The sequence below is a fragment of the Sorex araneus genome, chromosome 5 (genome assembly GCF_027595985.1).
Source record: "Sorex araneus isolate mSorAra2 chromosome 5, mSorAra2.pri, whole genome shotgun sequence".
In the NCBI taxonomy this organism is placed as follows: Eukaryota; Metazoa; Chordata; class Mammalia; order Eulipotyphla; family Soricidae; genus Sorex; species Sorex araneus.
Window position 1 is genome coordinate 214,653,533 of NC_073306.1, and position 20,161 is coordinate 214,673,693.

Consider the following 20,161-nt stretch of genomic DNA (forward strand, 5'->3'; position numbering starts at 1 on the left):
TTAGAAAACCCTCAGAGGTGTCAGGGGTTCACCAGGCACCTGGGGTGGACCCTGGCTTCCTGGGTGCAAAACCAGCTCTGCCCATTGTGCTGTTTTTCTGGTCTGAAAAGTTCTTCAGTATTAAATCTTGCTCTGACACTTCAGAGAATTCCAGGGAAAACTTTCTCTTCCATTGATTTTGTGCCAGAACAGTTTTTATTCCCTGAAGTGTGCATGCAGGGAGTCTGTCGCGAGGAATGCTTCTCTCCAGAGCACCTCTGTTCTCTGAGACGCTGCACATCAGCACGTCAGCTGCTCTCTGCCTCATGGCTGGGGGCACAGGGACCAGTGAAGGTTTGTTTGTGTGATACTTTAGTATTCTATGCCATTTTGCTGTAAGTTGGAGAAATGACCTATAATAAATGTCAGTAGAGAATGACCACTAAGCTACCCAGTGGATGCCAGGTAGATTTTCTTGGAAATATGTTTGTAATGTTTAACTTTTTAAATAGTTTGCCTGTGTTGCAAAAAGATGAAGGCAAACATTAGCAAATGTGGCAGTTTTCCTCTGTTACAATTTTGTTCAAAGGGGATGGTGCCCAGCATATTGCCGTAAGTATGTGCTAGTGAGTGGTGGTCTTAGAATACTGTCTATTAATCACACAGACTTACTGCACAAAATTAAAAATATATGCATAACTTTGTTACCTCCCATTTACTTCCCTCTGTTACCTTATGAGCTGTAATAGTTATCATCTATAACCATTATGTGTATATGTATGTACTGTATATGTACATGTTAATACATATATATACACGTTCTATAACATGGAATGTGCATCAACTATACTAGCTGAAGTGTAGCTTTAAAGATTATGAAGAAAATAATAAAAAGCTGGTCTCATTCAGTAATGATCACTGTTGGTAGTGAATAGTTTTTTTTATTTACATGAAGAATGCTCTGTAGATCTAGATTTGCTTGTAACTTCAAGTAGTGTATTCTTGTTTTCTCTAACAGTAATCGCTTTGATCTCATCTTTATGTTTGAGTGACGTGAGGTGCTTACGCGTCCAGTGGCAGAATGTGTCTGGGTGAAGCCAAAGATGCCCCTGCAGGCCTGTCCAGGCAGCCTGGGTGCTACCGTTTCCCGCCACTCCCCCCTCCCGTGCAGACTGCACCACCAGGAGCAGTGACATTGCTTAATGGACCTTCCCTGAGTGCTGTCAGCACCCTGCCCTGCCGGGCCCGGTGTTCCACAGACTCAGAGACGCGTGCACCAGCTGTCCTGAAGCAGGAGCCAGGCAGTGCTGCTCCAGCCTCCACTCAGATTGGAAAAGGGAAAAGACAGTGACACTGATGTAGAACATTTCCTCTACTTTTATAGCTGCTGTTAGTGAACAGGCATTTGCCTTTTGTGCAGGGAGTGAGCAACTGGAATGAAAAGAAAAACCATTTGTTCTAGAAGTGACCTACTGACTTGGTCAAAGGCAACTGTGAGGGCTGATCTGTTGGACTAGAAAAGTAACCTGGGACTGGTAAAAAGAGACCTAGAGCCTTGATGGTGGCGGTTGTGACCTAAGTAGCGTGGAGGAAAAGGAGATCTTTAGGGCTCTCCCCCACCCCACCCAGATGCTGAGCATACATAAATAACTCCAATATAGAAATGTTACTTTATTGGGTTCGAGTGTTTGGTGGCCTCTTGCTACAGATGTGTGTACATGCTTCATACATTCCCTCCTGAAGGAGGTTGAGGCCGTACTTGCTGGGCCAGAAATGGCAGGAACTTACTCTAAAGTCAGGAAATCTCTCAACTTCTCTGTGTTTCAGGAGGGTTATGACTGTTTATGGGGCTTCATGCTTCCCTACACATTTCAGTACTGTTTGTTCTCTTTTCGATGGGAATTGAATAGACTCTGTGTAGTATCTTGGATAAGATAGACATTTTGTCATGGAATATGTTTCCATTTTCTAGTGTTCTCTTCTATTTCTTTCATAAGTGACATACTTTTCAAGGCATGCATCTGTCATATCCGTTGTTGATTTTTACGTATTTGATTTGGGGGCACTATTTTAGAGGGAGTAGATATTTTTATTTCTTTTATTCCTTTCATGTAGAATCACAACAGGTATGTGTTTTTATGTGTTGGCTTTTGTGCCTGGTACTCTGCTGGTTTATTGTTTCTAAGAGTTTCTAAGAATTTTTTTTATTGGAGTTTTTTATGGTCTTCAATGTGTTTTGCATGTCATATTCAAATAGTGGTATTTTGACGTCTTCATTTCCAGTTTGGATCTCTGATTATTTTTCTTGTCTAATTGTTGTGACGAGGGCTTCTAGGACTGTATATGATGAAAGTGGACACTCTTGACCGTGCCTAAATGTTTTGTTGTGCCTGAGAATTTTTCCAATATTCCATGATCTATCTTTGTGGGTGACGTCTTCTGACTTACTGTGTTTGGTGCTGTATGAGGGTCTGGACTGTGATTAAGCAAGCCGTCTTGGGCAGCATTGGAGGTTTTTATTGGGGGTGGGGTTATGAGTGCCAGTCACTGAAGAGTAATTGGTATTGCCCCCCCTTGGGAAAGAAGATAACTGGCCTTTGACCACAAATTGAGTGAGGAGGTCTTCTTTAGGAAGAGTTACATTCAGCTGTGAGAACATGGGGAGAAACAAAATGCTTGTTTGTTCTTTATGTCTTTTCTCAGAGTTGAGTATTTCTTGGAAGAGATGCTTAATACGTGTTAGGATTTACACTGTTAAAATTTTAAAAGACTTTTTAAAAGTGGGTCTTGGAAATCATAATTTTAAATCACTGTGGATAAATTTTTGCTTTAAGAGTTTCCAAATTTTCTTGATGCTAATGGAATTTTTCATTCTAATTTTCTATGCTTGTGGGTTTTGAAGGGCTTGCAGTTTTCCCCTTTGCTGGCACTGTTGGCTTAGGAACTTAGGAACCACACTTGAGAAGCATGTTCCAAGGTTTCACTCAGTCTTTAGTTCTCAACATTCTCTCTCTCTCTCTCTCTCTCTCTCTCTCTCTCTCTCCTCTCTTACTCTCTCCTCTCTCTCCTCTCACTCTCTCTCACTCTTTCCTCTCTCTCCTCTTACGCTCTCACTTTTGCTCTTGCATTCAACTTATTTTTTCTTTCAGTGACAGATGCCTTTGTGAACTTGAGGAAAGCTGTGAACTTTCTCAATGGAAAAACTTTCGTATTTGTACATAATTTGCATACAGTTTTAGGGAATTCATCTTGTTGAACAAAACCTGACGACAAGGTTTAAACTAAGGGAATTTTGGTGTTGTTCATCCTAATTGTTGATCTGATCACAAGTATTAAAGTTGCAATAACAACTAGATATTTTGTTTATTTGTTTTGTTTTTTTGGCCACATCTAGTGGTACTCAGTCAGGGCTTACATATGGTTCTGTGCTTAGGGATCATTACTGGTGGGGTTTCGGGAACCGTATGAGTTCTCCGGGATCGAACCTCGGTCAGCCATGTGCACGGCAAATGCCCTGCCCACTGTCCCATCACCCCTGTCTAAAAACTAGTTTTTAATCTTTAACTGCCTGCAGTGCTTCTTCAGTTTCCTTATTAGGGCAGTATGGCACACTGTATAGAAATAGGAATTTCTATTTGTTTTTGAGATAATTTTCGTTCCCCCCCCCAGGGTATTCTTTTTTTTCGGGGGAGGGTCTGGAGCGATAGCACAGTGGGTAGGGTATTTGCCTTGCATGAGGCCAACCCGGGTTTGATTTTTTCGCCCCTCTCGGAGAGCCTGGCAAGCTACCAAGAGTATCCCACTGGCATGGCAGAGCCTGGAAAGCTACCTGTGGCATATTTGATATGCCAAAAACAGTAACAAGTCTCACAGTGGAGATGTTACTGGTGCCCTCTTGAGCTAACTGATAAACAACAGGACGACAGTGCTACAGGCAGTGCTACAGTATCCTTTTTCTCACATTTGTGGTAGAATTCTAACATTAACTGAAAATCTCTGTGTTCAAACACATGGGCTAAGTTAAAAGTGTTATATAACAAAAATGGTGTGTGGCATCTTAATAGTGAGCTGTAGTTTAAGAGAGCAAGACTTTTTTTAGTTAGGACTGGGAGAGTAAAATAGTGTGGTATTTCAGTAAATATGGACTCATTCTTGAAGAGTACATTTATTTCCCCATTACTGACAATATTAACAGAAGCTTGTGTTTGGATTAGGTGGCCCAGTGGCTATGTAATAAAAGAGACATAATCTTGCCTTTTTCCACTTGGTTTTGTCAGGCATAATGACACATACTTTGAGGTATTCTTTTCATAGTTACCATATAAGGTGTGTTCTGAAGTTTGGGAAAACTTGATTACAGTTTGACTCATAGTTTTAAAAGTAAGGTTCATAGTTACAGTAAATAGATACAATAAAATGTTACACATTTTACAAGAGTTTACAAGTTTACATCAGAGACACCACTGATATATATTAGCTTACTCTTCCACCCATCAAAGAGCTGAATCATTTAAATTTCAGAAAAAAGGATATTAAAGTCAATCCAAATTATTCTGAAATTTAAAGGGGGCATGTTCATACTGCACATCCAGGTCTAAGATTGCATTTAACTGTAGATGCGTGAGGGCTGGAGATGACCAGGTGGGCTGTGCGAAGGTTTTGCATGCAGGATGCCTGCCCCCACTCCCCCACCCCCGAAATCCCTAGCACAGTTGGTCCCCTGAGCAACCCCACACCTGACCCTCCCAGCCCTCCCCTCGTCCCCACAACAGAGAGAAATAAAATTAAAAACGACATGTCATTGGGTTTATAGTAGCTCCGTCTGATAAGGACTCCAGCATTCTGTGACAGTATTTGGTAATACCAAAAGCATGAGATTGATTGTTGACTGTTTTCTAAGCACAGAATCGTAGTAAAGCATTTTTTTACTTTATTACAAAAACAACTTAAAAAAACCTTAAAAGAAATCAAGAAATCAGGACTTCTCAAATGTTGTTTACTTCTGTTCCCTTTAGTAGTTAAAAATTAGCACTTCTGCTTGCTTCTTTGTAATACCTGGTGGTGGCTGAGAGATTGGTGATGATTGAGATACTGATTGTTGGCAATAAAACACATTTTTATTTTGGTTTAATGCCTATACATTTTTGAGAGGGGCAGAGAAAGAGGGAAGGAAAAGGAGAGAGAGGAGAGGATATTTAGTTATGTGTCTGGATTTAAAAATTTTATGAAAATGTATTTAAAGCAAATATATTTTAAAGCAAAATTAGAGGTTGTCTATTAGTGATTTTCTTTTTTTTTTAAGAGTAAAATTTTATCAGTGCTTCCTTATGCTTCAATAAAATCCCACTGGTCAGGTTGTATAATTTTATTTGCATATATCTCTGTAGCACTGTATCACTGTCATCCCATTGCTCATTGATTTGCTCGATCGGGCACCAGTAACATCTTCATTGTGAGACTTATTGTTACTGTTTTTGGCATATCGAATACACCACGGGTAGCTTGCCAGGCTCTGCTGTGCAGGCAGGATACTCTCCGTAGCTTGCTGAGAGGGACGGAGGAATCAAACCCAGGTCAGCAGCGTGCAAGGCAAACGCAATACCCGCCGTACTATCCCTCAGCATATATCTCTAATTTTTGGAAATGGTACCATTAGACAAACAACAGCTTTTATATTCCCATGGCTTCATTCCCATGGTTTTGGTCATGGGAAATTTCTGTTAGTGTTTCTATCTCTCATATTTATATGATCCCTCCCCCCCTTTTTTTCTAACATTTTCTAAGTCTGATGGCATTCCTGTCATACCCATGGTGTTAGGGTCATGCATGTCCACGCATTCTCTGCTTGCTGGAACTATGTGGTAGGTCAAACACTTGCACTTCAGTCGTGGGTCATTAAATCAGTCCCATCTGCTGCTTGGGACTCGTGGTAGAGGGGGAGAGTCGCCAGGTGCTTCCTGCTCTGCATCAGGCTCCCAGGCAGCGCTTTACTGGGATGGTGTTACCTGTAGTAGAAAATGGTCTCTGAGATGCTCTTGACGCGTATTTTCAACAAATCCTTTCTGCTGCGGACAGCTGTGGTCTGAGGTTTGTATTATATATCAGAAATCAGGGACACTGTCTCGTTTGCCAAGGCATCAAAAATCAGATGGGCCGGTCATGTAATGCAATTCAGAGACGACCGCTGGACTAGAGCTGTTACTGATTGGATTCCATGGGATGTCAGAAGACCTCGTGGCCGCCCACCAACTAGATGGTCAGATTTCTTCGTCAAATCTCTGAATGAACGATTTGAGGCTCTTCCTGTTCCTGGAGCGAGCAGATATCATTGGGCTGTACTAGCTCGTGATAGGGACAAATGGAGACGTTACTGGAGCCCGCTCAAGCAAATTGAAGATCAACGGGACTACAAGTGATACAAGTGATCTTACAATTGTTATGAAAATATCATGGTCAACCTATTTTGTTTTTCATAACCTATTAAATATATTTTACCTAAATTAAGCTAAACTGTGAATTCCAGTTATATTTAGCACTGTAGCACTGTCTTCCAGGTGTTCATCGATTTGCTCGAGCGGGCACCAGTAATATCTCCATTGTGAGACTTGTTGCTACTGGTTTTTGGCATATCGAATACGCCATGGGTAGCTTGCCAGGCTCTGCCGTGCGGGCGGGATACTCTCGGTAGCTTGCCGGGCTCTCGAGAGAGACAGAAATGACAAAGAAAGAAAATGAAAATATGGTGACTTGAGGGGCGGGAGTGATAGGATAGTGGGTGAGGGCCTTGCCCTGCACACGTCCAACCTGGGTTTGATTCCCTGACACCCCATATGGTCACCTAAGCCCAGCCAGTAGTCACCCCTGAGAACCAGGAGTAACTTCTGAGCACCAGAGCAAGCAAGCAAGCAAGAAAGAAGACTAGCTTGATTGATCAGAGGTATTCATGGCATCCTGTTACATGAGCAAAACTGTTCATCAGATATACATCATACAATTTGCTTTTGAGAAACAGATATGGACAGAGGGAGGGGAGTGGGCCAGAGAGATAGCACAATGGGCAGGGGCCAAAGAGACAGAACAGTGGGTAGGGGCCAGAGAGATAGCACAATGGGCAGGGGCCAAAGAGACAGAACAGTGGGTAGGGGCCAGAGAGATAGCACAATGGGCAGGGGCCAAAGAGACAGAACAGCGGGTAGGGGACCACTCCTGGCGGACTCAGGGAACACTTATGGAGCCCAGGCTGACTGCGTGTAAGGCAAATGTCCTGCCCGCTGTACTGTCTCTCCAGCCCTAATCGCCCTAATTGTCCCTTTGTTAGATGGGCAGAGTAGCTTGGAAGAGCTGCATGTTCCTGGGACACCACGTGAAGCAGTTGTCTGAAGAATTCCTGGGGCCACGGTGTATCTGAGACACTTTCAACATCACCTGGAGCTCGAGACTTTTGATTATATTTAAATGTATAAAATCAGTAAATTATTAGAGTTCAGTCTAATAAAAATGTTTTATAAATTTGTGAAAAAAAATTTTTGAACAAGGAGTGCCAGAAGCGTGCATTGTTTGGAGGGTAGGGATTTTGGAGAAGTTATGAGTTTTATTTGAGTACAACAGTTAATGACATGTTTAAGTTTAATGACACATAAGTACCACTGTGAGTTAATTGACTCTAATTATAGTAATTAATTGTATTATTTATGTTAGCAATTTAAATCAAGGTATAAAGTCTCCTTTGTTCTCTGAGTAGTCATTACTTTTGAGATTCAATTCAGGTTGAAAATCATTCTCTGTGTGTGTGCGTGGGTGTGTGTGCAGCACACCTAGTGGCAGTGCCCAGACCCCCTTATTAGACCCTGGGCCTCAGGACCCTGCTTGTCTCTCAGGTCTTGTTCGCTTATTCTGTCCTTATTTATAGGTCGTGTTTTTTTTCTCTGCTGTATGTTCTCTCTCTCTTCCCCCACCTCTCTCTTTTTTCCTCTTTCCTCTCTCCTGTTCTCCTATGAGCTTCAGTTCAAGACTCTTTACAGACGTGACTTGACTGATCAATCCTTTGGCCTCGTGGTATGAGGGCAATATTCAGCTTTCCTGGGAAGTGGAGACAAAAACTCGCCATCCTGTGGGAACGTTGGGAAAAGTTGGAGAAGTCAGAATGGGATACTGTTAGGCGTGGAGTGAGGCTCTGGTGAGCTGGGTTTCACATCTCTGGCATCTGGAGCCTGCTTCTGAGTGAGGGGCAAGTTTTGGCTTAGACAAGCCTGGGGAAGAGATTCAAGAGGGATGTTTGCCTTTCTTTAGGAGGGGAAGGGAACAGCCAGCGGTTGTGATTAGACAGTTTGAAAAGCTGTGTTTTCTGTCCTCTGGTCCTTGAAGTGAGCGTCCATCCAGTCTGACCTGGGGGCATGGCATAATTAAAGTAATAATAGTAAAGGCTTACCATGTATTGTGTGGTTATTTACTGTGCAGCAGTATTATTTAACCCCTTCAAGGAGTGTCTGAGGCAGGTGCAGTTATAGTTCCCATTTTCAAGAAGAGATAGCTGCGGCTTAAAAAGGACCAGTACATTCAGGTCACACGGCTAATAGAGCATGAGTATAGGTTTGTATTTGCTTAGAGACCCCTGCTCAGTGCTCAGTGCTCAGTGTTATTTTCTTCCTTGTACTGTTGTGGGGAAATCCCTCCCTCCCTCCCTCCCTCCCTCCCTCCCTCCCTCCCTCCCTCCCTCCCTCCCTCCCTTCCTTCTTTCCTTCCTTCCTTCCTTCCTTCCTTCCTTCCTTCCTTCCTTCCTTCCTTCCTTCCTTCCTTCCTTCCTTCCTTCCATCCTCCCTCACTCTCTTCCTCCCTCCCGCCTGGGTGTGCCAAGTTTCTCTTTCTTGCTTTAGTTTATTTTGGGGACCTACTAGGGCTACAGTTGTTGGTGCTTGGTAGGCCATGTGGTAGTAGGATTTGAATTCAAGGTCCAGTGGATGCCAAGTGTGCTATCCAGCCCTTTGAACTGTTTGCTCTGCTCCATTTAATATTTTCAAGCTCATGTGCTGGACAGATAGTACAGTGCATAAGGTGCTTACTTGGCATGTGGCCAACTTGGTTTGATCCCCGGCATCCCATAAGATCCCCTGAGCACTACCAGGAGTAATTTCCGAGTGCAGAGCCAGAACTAACCCCTGAGCATTGCCAGGTGTCACCCAATAAAAACAAAACCAAAAAACTCTCTTTTACCACCTGTCAAACAGATTCAAACTTCTGTTAGTCCTCACTGACTATTGGTGTCCAATAATATCCATTATTTTTTTTTCCTGGATATTTTTTCTTGAAGCAGTGAAAGACTGACTATGTAACAGGAGATACCTCTTTTAAAAAAAAGGGAAGAAAGAAAATTTCCCTATCATGATTTCCTGGTTAAAGTAAATGATCAGATCACTCCATGATGCCTCTGCTCTTTACATTCCCCTTGAGCACATGCACCTCTCTCCCTCCCTCCACCCCCCCCCTCTCTCTCTCTCGATCACTCTCTCCCTCCATCTCTCTCCATCTCTCTCTTGTTCTCTCCCTCCCTCCATCTCTCTCTCTTGCTCTCTCGCTCACTCTTGCTCTCTCTCCCTCCCTCCATCTCTCTCTCTAACCCCCCCCCCCATCCCTCCGTTTCTTTCCTGAAGAGCGCTTCCCTTTTCTGGTTAAACTTGTTGCATTAAGGGCTGGAGAGATGGCGCAGTGGTTCAGGTGTTTTCCTTGCAGATGGCAGACCTGAGTGCCACCGCTGGAGCCCCACATGGTCCCCCAGGCCTAGCAGGGTGATCCCTGAGCACAGCTGGGTGTGACCCAAAGAATGCTTCTTGTAACCAATCCATAATTACAAACAAAGGGGTCAACTTAATCTCTAGGTGGCAAGTTTTAGTCCAGGTAGCAGTGATTATATTAATCTTTGATTCATTTTTATCTGAGTTAACTGGAGGCGCAATAGACACCAGTCTTGAAGAGACACCATTATCTTCTGTGCTCTGTTTCTGCAACATTAAAAATAATTGGTCTTGGAGGTAGTTTTGACATGGAGGGTCATGTACTCTTGAAGCTTAAGTGATTCACAGAACAGTATTTTAAAGCAGCGTGCATTTACAGTGAAATTTATGGGAAATTGGACAGCAGTTCTGAAGAATGCTTCCTCTTCAAGATCAAAGGAGATGCATTTGCTTGTGATTAGTGAGATTCGTACTGACCTTGACCTAAGGACTTCCCACAACGGCTTCCTTCCTACACACTATGCATTTTTAAAAGACACAACACTTGTTGCTGCCATATAATATGTAAAGGATATGTTGATGATAGAAAGTATTATTGCTTCAACCAAATTCAGGCTATTGGGACTTTCAAAGTCAAGGGAAAACGAACTATCTACATAACGAATGTCCTTGTAGTCTTTTCCGTAACAGCTCACAATTCATAATATTGATGCAATTGCCAGTCAAAGGAAAGAAAATTGTATGAGTGAGTGGTTATAGGAAGCCCTTCTGGGGATAAGTGAGGCCCAAAGTCACACTCAGGGAGCTACTACTAATTTTTAAAAGTTGAGTTTTTGGCCTGCACTTGGCTGTACTCAGCTCTTACCCTGGCTCTGTGCTCAGGGATCATGGTAGTGGACTCAGGACACTGCATGTAGTGCCAGGGTGGAACCTGGTCAGCTGTGTGGAAGCCCAGGACCTGACCAGCACTCTCCACAGAGCTGCTGTGTGCAACAGGCCTTGAGTTTGTTTCTCTGTGTTGGATTTTAAAAAAAATTTCTTTATAGATGTTGGACTTAATACATGCAGCATGAATTGATGGATTTTCTACTTCTAAGTTTAAATCATGTGCACAGACAGCCTGAATGTTGTGTAATAGACACATGTTACATTAGAGGGGGTCAAATTAGGTCATGGTGCTCGTGCATGTGGCCCTGGTGCATCCCAGAGGACACGTGCCCCACGGTGTATGTGCACACGTGCCGGCCGGGGTTCTGCTCCCGTTGGGGTCCTTTGGCAGTGCTCACTGGCCGTCTGGGGGTGCTCATCTCAGTGTCTGCCTTCCTGGCTGCAGCGGTGGAGTGCCCCTGAGTGCTGGGATCTCCTGTGGCACACATGCATCTGGTCAGCGTCAAGGATGCACAGAGATCTCACGTGACTTAACAACCGAAAAGAGGCAACTGGATAGAAGATTTGAATGAATTTTTTTTTCAGAACATGATATCCAGTTGACTGACAGGTGTAGAGTGAAGCAGTTCCTTATCATTGGAATCAGGGAAGTACAAGTTTAGATCTGAATTTTTTTTTTTGACATACTAATCCATCTACCTTCCAACAACTGAATATTCAGTAAGTTTACTTGTATTAACTGTTGAGCCTGTCATTTGACTTAGAAATTTTTTTTCTGACTTCTTTCTAGTTGACTGCATATTGTATCATCTTCATCTGTAGCAATCACACACTACTGTTGCACAATATAGAAATGCAGAAATGATCAGGGGGCCATTCTAAAACGTAAAACAAGCGTAGGGTGGGCACCGTGATTTGCAGCACTGTTGGTGATAGGACAGGGTTTCATGCTTACGGTGTTTATCAGGGAGCTTCTTTCCAGAAAATTATTTTAGTTTTTTATGGAGCGAATTAGAGTTTAGGAAACAAAGTCATTTCCATTTTACATTAAAATAATTTTTTCTTTAATTTTCAAGGTGTGGCTCTACTCTAATTTTTTTTTTTTCTTTCTGGGTCATTCCCAGCAATGCACAGGGGTTACTCCTGGCTCCTGCACTCAGGAATTACCCCTGGCGGTGCTTGGGGGATCCCATGGGATGCTGGGTATCGAACCCGGGTCGGCCGCGTGCAAGGCAAACGCCCTCCCCGCTGTGCTATCCCTCCAGCCCCGGTGTGGTTCTACTGATGAGGTTTTTTTCCCTTTGTCATTACAGCTAAAAGATGGTGGCAAGGCATCCCAAGCCAATGTACGAATAGGCGATGTGGTGCTCAGCATTGACGGGATAAGCGCACATGGAATGACTCATCTGGAAGCCCAGAATAAGATTAAGGGTTGTACAGGTGCCTTGAATATGACTCTGCAAAGGTAAGTTGCTGGTGTTTGACTCAGAGAAAAAACAAGAGTGAGCAGTGTGGCTGTGTGTGTGTGTGTGTGTGTGTGTGTGTGTGTGTGTGTGTGTGTGTGTGTATGTATCTAATTCATGGTGTAAAATAAAAAGTAGGGGGGGGAGAAAAAATAAAAAGTAGTTTCTGCTGCTGTTATTTCATGTTGGTAAATTTAAAAAATATAATAATTCTTTAATTGGGTAATCAAGCAGTGTGAGAACCGGTGTAAGCTTTGGGGTTATTTGCCATACACAAAACCCACATATGTTCACATGCTTATAAAAGTTGTGTGTACATTTTCAGATTATATAAAAAATTGCTGAAATTTACCACTGGAATATTATAGGGTATAAACTGTTGGCCTTAACATTCTGGGCAATATTGTATTAGAGAATATTCTTTTAATATATGGCTTGTTTTATATTTGTTTGACATTTGTCCTGCATCAGAATTATCTGGCTTACTTCTTAGTAGAAAACATGTAGAATAAGGACTAAGTATTATACCTTAAATTCACTGTTGGTTATTATGAATTATAGCAATCTGTTATTATAATCTGCCAACCTGGGTTCAATTCCTGGTGTCCCATATGGTCCCCCCAATTCACCAGAAGTGAATCCTGATTGCAGAGCCTGGAGTAAACCCCTAAGTACCACCTGGTGTGGCCCCAAAATGGAGACACAATTAGACCTAAAGGGAACTGGTTAGAAAATCAGAAATTTTAAAAAAGTTAAAAAAAATTAAATATCTCTTAGGCTGATAGTATCCTTTTTTACAGAAATACTCAAAAACTTGAGGAAAATTAAAATGAGTAGCAAAAGACCTCTAAAATGCCTTTTCATATTTTGTTTTTCTAAATATATACCTATGTTTGTGCATGTATGTGTGTGTGTGTATATATGTTCAAATATGTGAAGAAAAGATTTTTCAAGTGCCTGTAACATTTGGCGTGTTAGATTTTGTATTCAGGTCACTTAAAAGACTCTTTTAGTAGTTAGTAGCAATACTTAGGAATTGTATCCAAACAGGGTAACATCTGTTTTTCATCTATTCTTATAATACCTCAAAATATTTTCAGTAGGAAAATAGGACACTAACCCCGGACTATAAAATAGGGAGGGACAATGTGAAGATAAATAAGCTGGTAGGAAGGAAGCGAGACAGCCCACAGAAAGAGCCTGTAACCTATTTAAACTTTCAGCTCAGAAGCTGAAAAACAACCCATCATCATATACTGTTGTGTTGTATTTCAGGCAACTTAAAGTGCTTGACTCCTTGTTCAAAATTCATATTAATAATGAAAATGATAAAGTTCTTTCATTTGTAAGATTTCTTGCATCAAGTTTCCCAATACACAGAACAAAAATGATAATATCAAACTCGAACTTTCTTTTGGCTTCTTTTTGGTTAGTTATTTTTTTGGCCACACCGGCTGTGCACAGGTCTTACTCCTGCTTCTCCTTTTTCCCGGATTTCTGCTCAGGGATCTCTCATGGCAGGCTGGGAGACCATAAGCAGTGCTAGACATCAAACCCACATTTGTTGCTACATGCAAGCAAGTGTCTGATCCCCTGTACTATTTTTCTGGCCCCAAGATTTTTTTTTTTTAATTGAATCACCGTGAGAACAGTTACAAAGCTTTCAGGTTTAAGTCTCAGTCATACAATGATCCAACACCCATCCCTTCACCAGTGCACATATTCCACCACCATGAACCCCAGTATACCCCCATGCCACCCCCCACCCTGCCTGTGTGGCAGATGATTTTCACTTTACTCTCTCTTTACTTTGATTGCATTCATTTTTGACAGAAAACCCACTATTATTATTTGGAATTTCCCCCCAACAGTCAGACCTGCCGAAAAGGCATCATTAGATCATGTGTTTCCTATTGCTGAGAATGAAGAGCATAAGATGTTGCACGGCCGCAACAGCAGCCGCACGGTTTTGGAATTCTGGTATTTTAGTTATTAAGTTCAGAGTTATTTCTGCCAGCAGCCACTGCGTTCTGAGATTGGTTTGTGTGCCTGTGGGATCATGGCTGTTAGGAGCAGAGGAGCTGTTCGTGGGCGGCTGCTCGGGGTCTCGTCTGATTGGGAGGCAGGGCTGGTTCCGCCACCCCCCATTGTGAGATTTCCTGAGTGCCCTGTCACTGTAAGCTCCTACCTCTCTGTCCAGCTGGCTCTGAAAGGTTGGCCCCACGATTTAAATTTAAGAGAATTTCACATATAACATTGATAATACTAGTGGAGAAATACTTTTGCTTTTAAGAGGAAAAAAGACCCCCAAATTTTGAAGGGTTAATTTTTCTGTATTGAAGCCATTTTTCATTTTAATTCTTTGTCATATTTTGGTACGAAAGAAATTTTTTTCTGCGACTTTCTTCTGAATTGCGATAACAGTAGCAAGTATTTATTACACACTATGAAAACAGAACTATACGAGATGCTGTCAAAGGCAGATGGTACACTAAGAATGCCCTTTACCCCCAAGAACTCAGTCCCACTGAAGAAATAAAATGCTTTCCATGGAACAACTAATTACACAAAAGATGGTATTAGTTTAGCTATACTAAACTAATTTGCAGTTAGAAAAATTACAGTAGTCCTTTACCTATTTCTTAGGGAACATAGCCCTAGGAAATAGACATTTAAAGTCGTGTTTATTTTTTTATTTTTTTTTTTTTTTGCTTTTTGGGTCACACCTGGCAATGCACAGGGGTTACTCCTGGCTCTGCACTCAGGAATTACCCCTGGCCATGCTCAGGGGACCATATGGGATGCTGGGATTTGAACCCGGGTCGGCCGCGTGCAAGGCAAACGCCCTACCCGCTGTGCTATCTCTCCAGCCCCTTAAAGTCGTGTTTAATAGCCAGAATCTGGAAAAAACCCGAGTGCCCTAGAACAGATGACTGGTTGAAGAAACCCTGGTACATCTATATAATGGAATACTATGCAGCTGTTAGAAAGAATGAGGTCATGACTTTTGCATATAAGTGGATTAGCATGGAAAGTATTATGCTAAGTGAAATGAGTCAGAAAGAGAGAGACAGACATAGAAAGATTGCACTCATCTGTGGAATATAGAATAATAGACTATAAGACTAACACCCAAGAATAGTAGAAATAAGTACCAGGAGGTTGTCTCCATGGCTTGGAGGCTGGTCTCTCATTCTGGGCAACTCAGAGAAGGGAACACCAAGTAAAATGTGGTTGGAGGTCATGTGGGGGAAAGATGATGCGGGCCGAATATAGACTAGAGACTGAACACAATGGATACTCAACACCTTTATTGCAAACCACAACACCTAATCAGAGAGAGAGAACAAAAGGGAATACCCTGCCATAATGGCAGGGTGGGGTGGGGGGAGACGGGACTGGGGAGTGGGGGAGGGATGTTGGGTTTACTGGTGGGGGAGAATGGGCACTGGTGAAGGGATGGGTTATCAAACTTTGTAAGGGAGAAACATGAGCACAAAAATGTATAAATCTGTAAGTGTACCCTCACGTTGATTCACTAATTAAAAATAAACTATTAATTAAAAAATATATAAATAGATAAATAAAAATCATCATGCTTAGTAAAAAAAAATAAAGTCGTGTTTAATTTTAATGCTTTATTGTAAAATTTATTTTAAGGGTTTCTTTTCATTTTGGGGGTTTTCTGTCCCCCCCCCCAGCCCCAGCAGTGCTGGGGGTTCCTCCTGGCTCTGCACCAGGGATCACTCCTGGAGGGGCTTGGGGAGGACCGTTGTGCTGGGGATTGAACCTGAGTCGGCTCTGTGAGGCATCTTACCTTCTCTACTATCTCTCTGTACCTAAAATTTTATTTGTCATTGTGTAATTTTAGTTTGTGGAGTTTGTGTGTGTGCAGTTCTTCAGAAAGCCACACTAGAGCTCTAAGAAGGGGCATGACAGTAATGGTGAAGGAAGTGTTGGTTCCTCGATTGTGCTTCTACCAGCTGGCCTTGGGCAAGGTCTGCCGCTGAGCTCTAGTCAGCCGTTTGTAAGCGGACTTTGTAGCCGGGGCTGTTCTTCTGAGGCAGTGGATTAGCAACAGCTGGGAGGAGTTTAGGGCATAATAAAGATAAATTGTTTCTCTTTGCCTACCTCTGTTCTTAGTCTATAAAGTGGTATTAATATTGCATCCATTATAAATTAACTTCTAAGAGATCATATTTATTTTGTTTCTTAGCAACAAAATGGGTGTGGTTGGAGAGAAACAGGGAGGAAATGAGAAGTTTGGTAGGTAGTTATCTGAGGTCAGAAGTATTAGAAGAATGCTTTAGTCAACTGATTTTTTTTTCTTTTTGGGTCACAGCCGGTGATGCTCAGGGGTTACTCCTGGCTCTGCACTCAGGAATTACTCCTGGTGGTGCTCAGGGAAACCATATGGGATGCTGGGAATCGAACCCAGGTTGGCCATGTGCAAGGCAAACACCCTCCCCACTGTGCTATAGCTCCAGTCCCCTGACTGATTTATCATAAAATTATAATCAAGCAACTTCTAAATGTAATGAAACATTCTGCATCTTGCCTCTCACTAGTGCTGTGGTTGGGAGTTACTGTCTTAACCATTAATTCACGACAGCGAAGAGAAACCCGTGCATCCCTCGTCTTGCTTTTCCTGCCCTTGTTGTCCCGAGCAATATAATACAGGTATGTCTTCCTTTACTGTTGTGAAGACACGTCAAACAAAAATGAGGTACTTTTTCTCTTGCCCTTCTGTCCAAATTCACATGTAAATTGTTTTCTTGAGTAATCCATTAAAAATCAGGCTGATTTAATCATTCTGTACTACTTGTGAACTTGTTGCTGAGTCTTTTGGGGCTGTACTCCTGGCTTAGTGCTCAGGGATCACTTCTGGCCCTCAGGGGAGCACTGTGGCGGTGGGGATCGGGCCTGTGTTGGCCACATGCACGTCCTGCGGCCCCCCCCCCCCCCCCGCCCCGTTCTCTCCTGGGACGGACCTGCTGTGAATGGTGTGGCTTCTCTGGGCCAGTTCCTTTCTTGGTCTTGCTGCTTTCAATACTCAGTCTCTGCCTTTGGCGCTTATCACTCTGATTATATGTCTTGGAGTTTTCTAATTTGGGCCCATTTTTGCTGGGACCCTCTGCGGCTCTTGGATCTGGGTGCCTGTCTCCTCAATTCTGGGAAATCTCATGATTTCTTTAATCAGTGGTTCTTCATCAGATCTTCATCAAAGTCTCGAAAATTTTTATTTCTTCAGAGACTTTGGTGATTCTTTTATTGCTCCTCTGCAGCTCATCCCGTAGTTCTCTGGTGCTGTTCTTTTGCTTTCAGACTAGCCTTCTACGCGTCTCCCCAGCTGGGGGGTGTCTGCAGTGCTCAGGGTGGACCAGAGGGATCAGGCTGGCTCCTTTTTTTTTTTTTGCTGTTCCTCTTGCCTCAGTTACTGGAGCGTGAGCTCCGTGGGGGGTGCTGGGCCAGCCGAGGGGGTGAAGGGCAGGTACGTGACTGTCAGGACCCTGCTGCGGTAGATGAGCCCCTCGTCCAGAGCGGCCCTGGGAGAGTCTTCCGGGAGACCGGCCCCGCCCTGAAGGAGGGAGGAGCAGTGCAGGGTCTGAGGTGTGGAGGGGGGCTGCTAAGGGGGGCCGGCTGGGCGCGGTGAGTTCAAGTTCTTCTTACAGCAGCATAGTATTCCACGACTTCTTTGTCCATTTGTTGGACCCTGGGGTAGTTTCCATAGTCTGGCTCTTTCACTCAGGGCTGCTGTGAACTAGGTGTGCGTATATATTTTTAAATGAATGTTCTTGTGTTTTGTGGGTAGATATCAAGGAGTGGGATTATTACATCGTCTCAAAGGTATTTTCTCCCTTAAAAAAAAAATCTGTAGTCTGATTTCTGAAATCTTACCAGAAAGACTTCCCACATCCATCTATTATTTTGTCTAACCTGTTAAGTTGCCGCTGTAATGTCTTGAAACAGACTTTGAATAAAATAAAATGGTGCATGTGTTCATCTGTATGGTTTGGGAGTTACATTTCTTGTCATATTGCCTCTGTCTTAGATGGAAATGCTTAAAATCTCTTTAACACATACTACTTGGACATTTGTTGTAGTGATACTCTGTGTAGAGAAGGAAGTGCTCATATATAAATATTTCTTTTTTATATTAAATATTTCACGGGCAACTCTTCTCTCAACACTTAAACTAATATTTGTATTTCAGTAACTGCGGATTTTATAGATACAGTTTCAATTAAAGAGGTCTTAAAATTATATTTGTACACAACAGTTATGTTATTTGAAAATGCATTCATGAACATGATATAAGGAGGCTTGGAACAGTGCTTATTACACAGGTGAGCCCATAGATTATTTGTGAAAAAGTGTCTCTTACTTTAGCTGTTTTCATTGTGGTAGCAGAGTGGGAACTACCTATTCAAATAATTTTAAGATGACTGAATATAGGGAAGCGAAGACACTTTCAGGAAAAACTGATGGGGGAGAATAACATGAGTGTGTGAAGGACACTAAAATAGAAAGACATGGAAAACAGAACAGGTGGGGGAATAGTAGCATGAGAATTCTCCTGGTCCTGTATGCTTATTAGCAAAAAAATCTTGAAAAGTGTATGTGCCTTAAATGTAATGTTTGTCATATAAAAATTTTATTTGCTTAATCACTGGCCACACCTGTTGATGCTCAGGGTGTACTCCTGGCTCTGTGCTCAGGGATCACTCCTGGTGATTCTTAAGGGACCGTATGTGGGCTGGGAATTCAAATGGGGTTGGCTGTATGCACGGCAAGGACCCTGACCCTTATGCTGTCTCTTCAGCTCCTTGTTAATCATTCTTAAAAACATGCAGAAAGCCACAGAAAACCACCCTAGCTTCAGAGTTAAAGTAAAAGTACAGTATAATCTTGTTGTACAAAAGGAATTATTGAGTAAGATGTTACATATACTCTGATTTAGTGACAGGATTATATTCAGCTCTTCAGGAGTAGGGATAAAGCAATTTTACCATGTGTTCTAATGTCTAGCTCCATAGTGTGCTACATAGAAGACATTAAAGAGATACATATTTCCTTGAATTACTGGGAGTTTCCTTAAAAATGAGTATTTTTATGGTTTTATATATTTTTATATTGGGCTATTTTTGCCCATAAACTTAGAAGTAATTGAGTTTTTAGTGAGATAAAGAACCACAAACTGGTCACACTGTGTAATAATGGCAGAGGTGTCCTTGGAAATTCCAGTAAACATTTTACCCATAGCATCAGAAGGTTTGAAAGGATTGAAATTCAAGTCCTTCCCAACTGTTTCCCATGGCTGTTGTTGCTATTACGGTCTCAAAGACTGACATAGCTGAGATTTTATGTGAGTCTAAAAGTGAACTGTGGGAAGCTCGTCTGCTATGAGTGCGTACACCCTCACCCTACCCCTGAGGGTTCCTTCAGTGTGTTTCAAAGTGCGTTTTCACAGCAAATCAGCTGCAGAATAGGCTTCCGAGTACTTTACTTTCCGTGATCCCAGGTGACAGTTTTTCTTCGAAATCAGAGCACAGCTGAAAAGTACTCATTTAGCTATTCTTTTGTGCATGTGAATTTTAATTTCTCGAGTAGAAGTGTGGTTTCCACATTATCCATACAATTTCAGAGATGGTTGTCCTGAATTCTGTGACCTTCCTTCTGTTTGGTCTGCCTTAACTATTGTAACTTTTATTTTTCCTTTTGGGTCACACCCAGCGATGCTCAGGTCTCACTCCTGGCTCTGCACTCAGGAATTACTCCTGGCGGTGCTTGGGAGACCATATGGGATGCTGGGGATCGAACCCGGGTTGGCCACATGCAAGGGAAATGCTCTCCCCACTGTGCTGTCACTCCAAGATCCTAACTATCATAACTTTCAACAGAAGTTTATAACTGTGTGATTCATCCTGTTACAATGAATCTGAACTATTTTCTAGAGTCCTTTGTTTTACAGGAGCTGTGTTACGTAGATTGTGCTTAGAAATGATGGATTGGTCATTAGTTTGAATGTTTTTGTTATTTTGAGAATATTTTTAGTTATAAGCAATATTTTTCTTTTTTCCTTTCTTTTTTTCTTTTTTTGGG

At 42.3% G+C, this 20,161-nt stretch overlaps 1 protein-coding gene across 9 annotated transcripts in view; it reads left to right on the forward strand.

The window, feature by feature from the left end:
* PDLIM5 (PDZ and LIM domain 5) overlaps positions 1–20,161 on the forward strand; it is a 170,188-nt gene that overhangs the window by 45,807 nt on the left and 104,220 nt on the right. For all 9 annotated transcript variants that reach the window (XM_055140585.1, XM_055140586.1, XM_055140587.1 and 6 more), the window contains exon 3: positions 11,909–12,060. In XM_055140585.1, the coding sequence (XP_054996560.1) occupies positions 11,909–12,060 (152 nt within the window). The remainder of the gene's footprint in view (positions 1–11,908; positions 12,061–20,161) is intronic.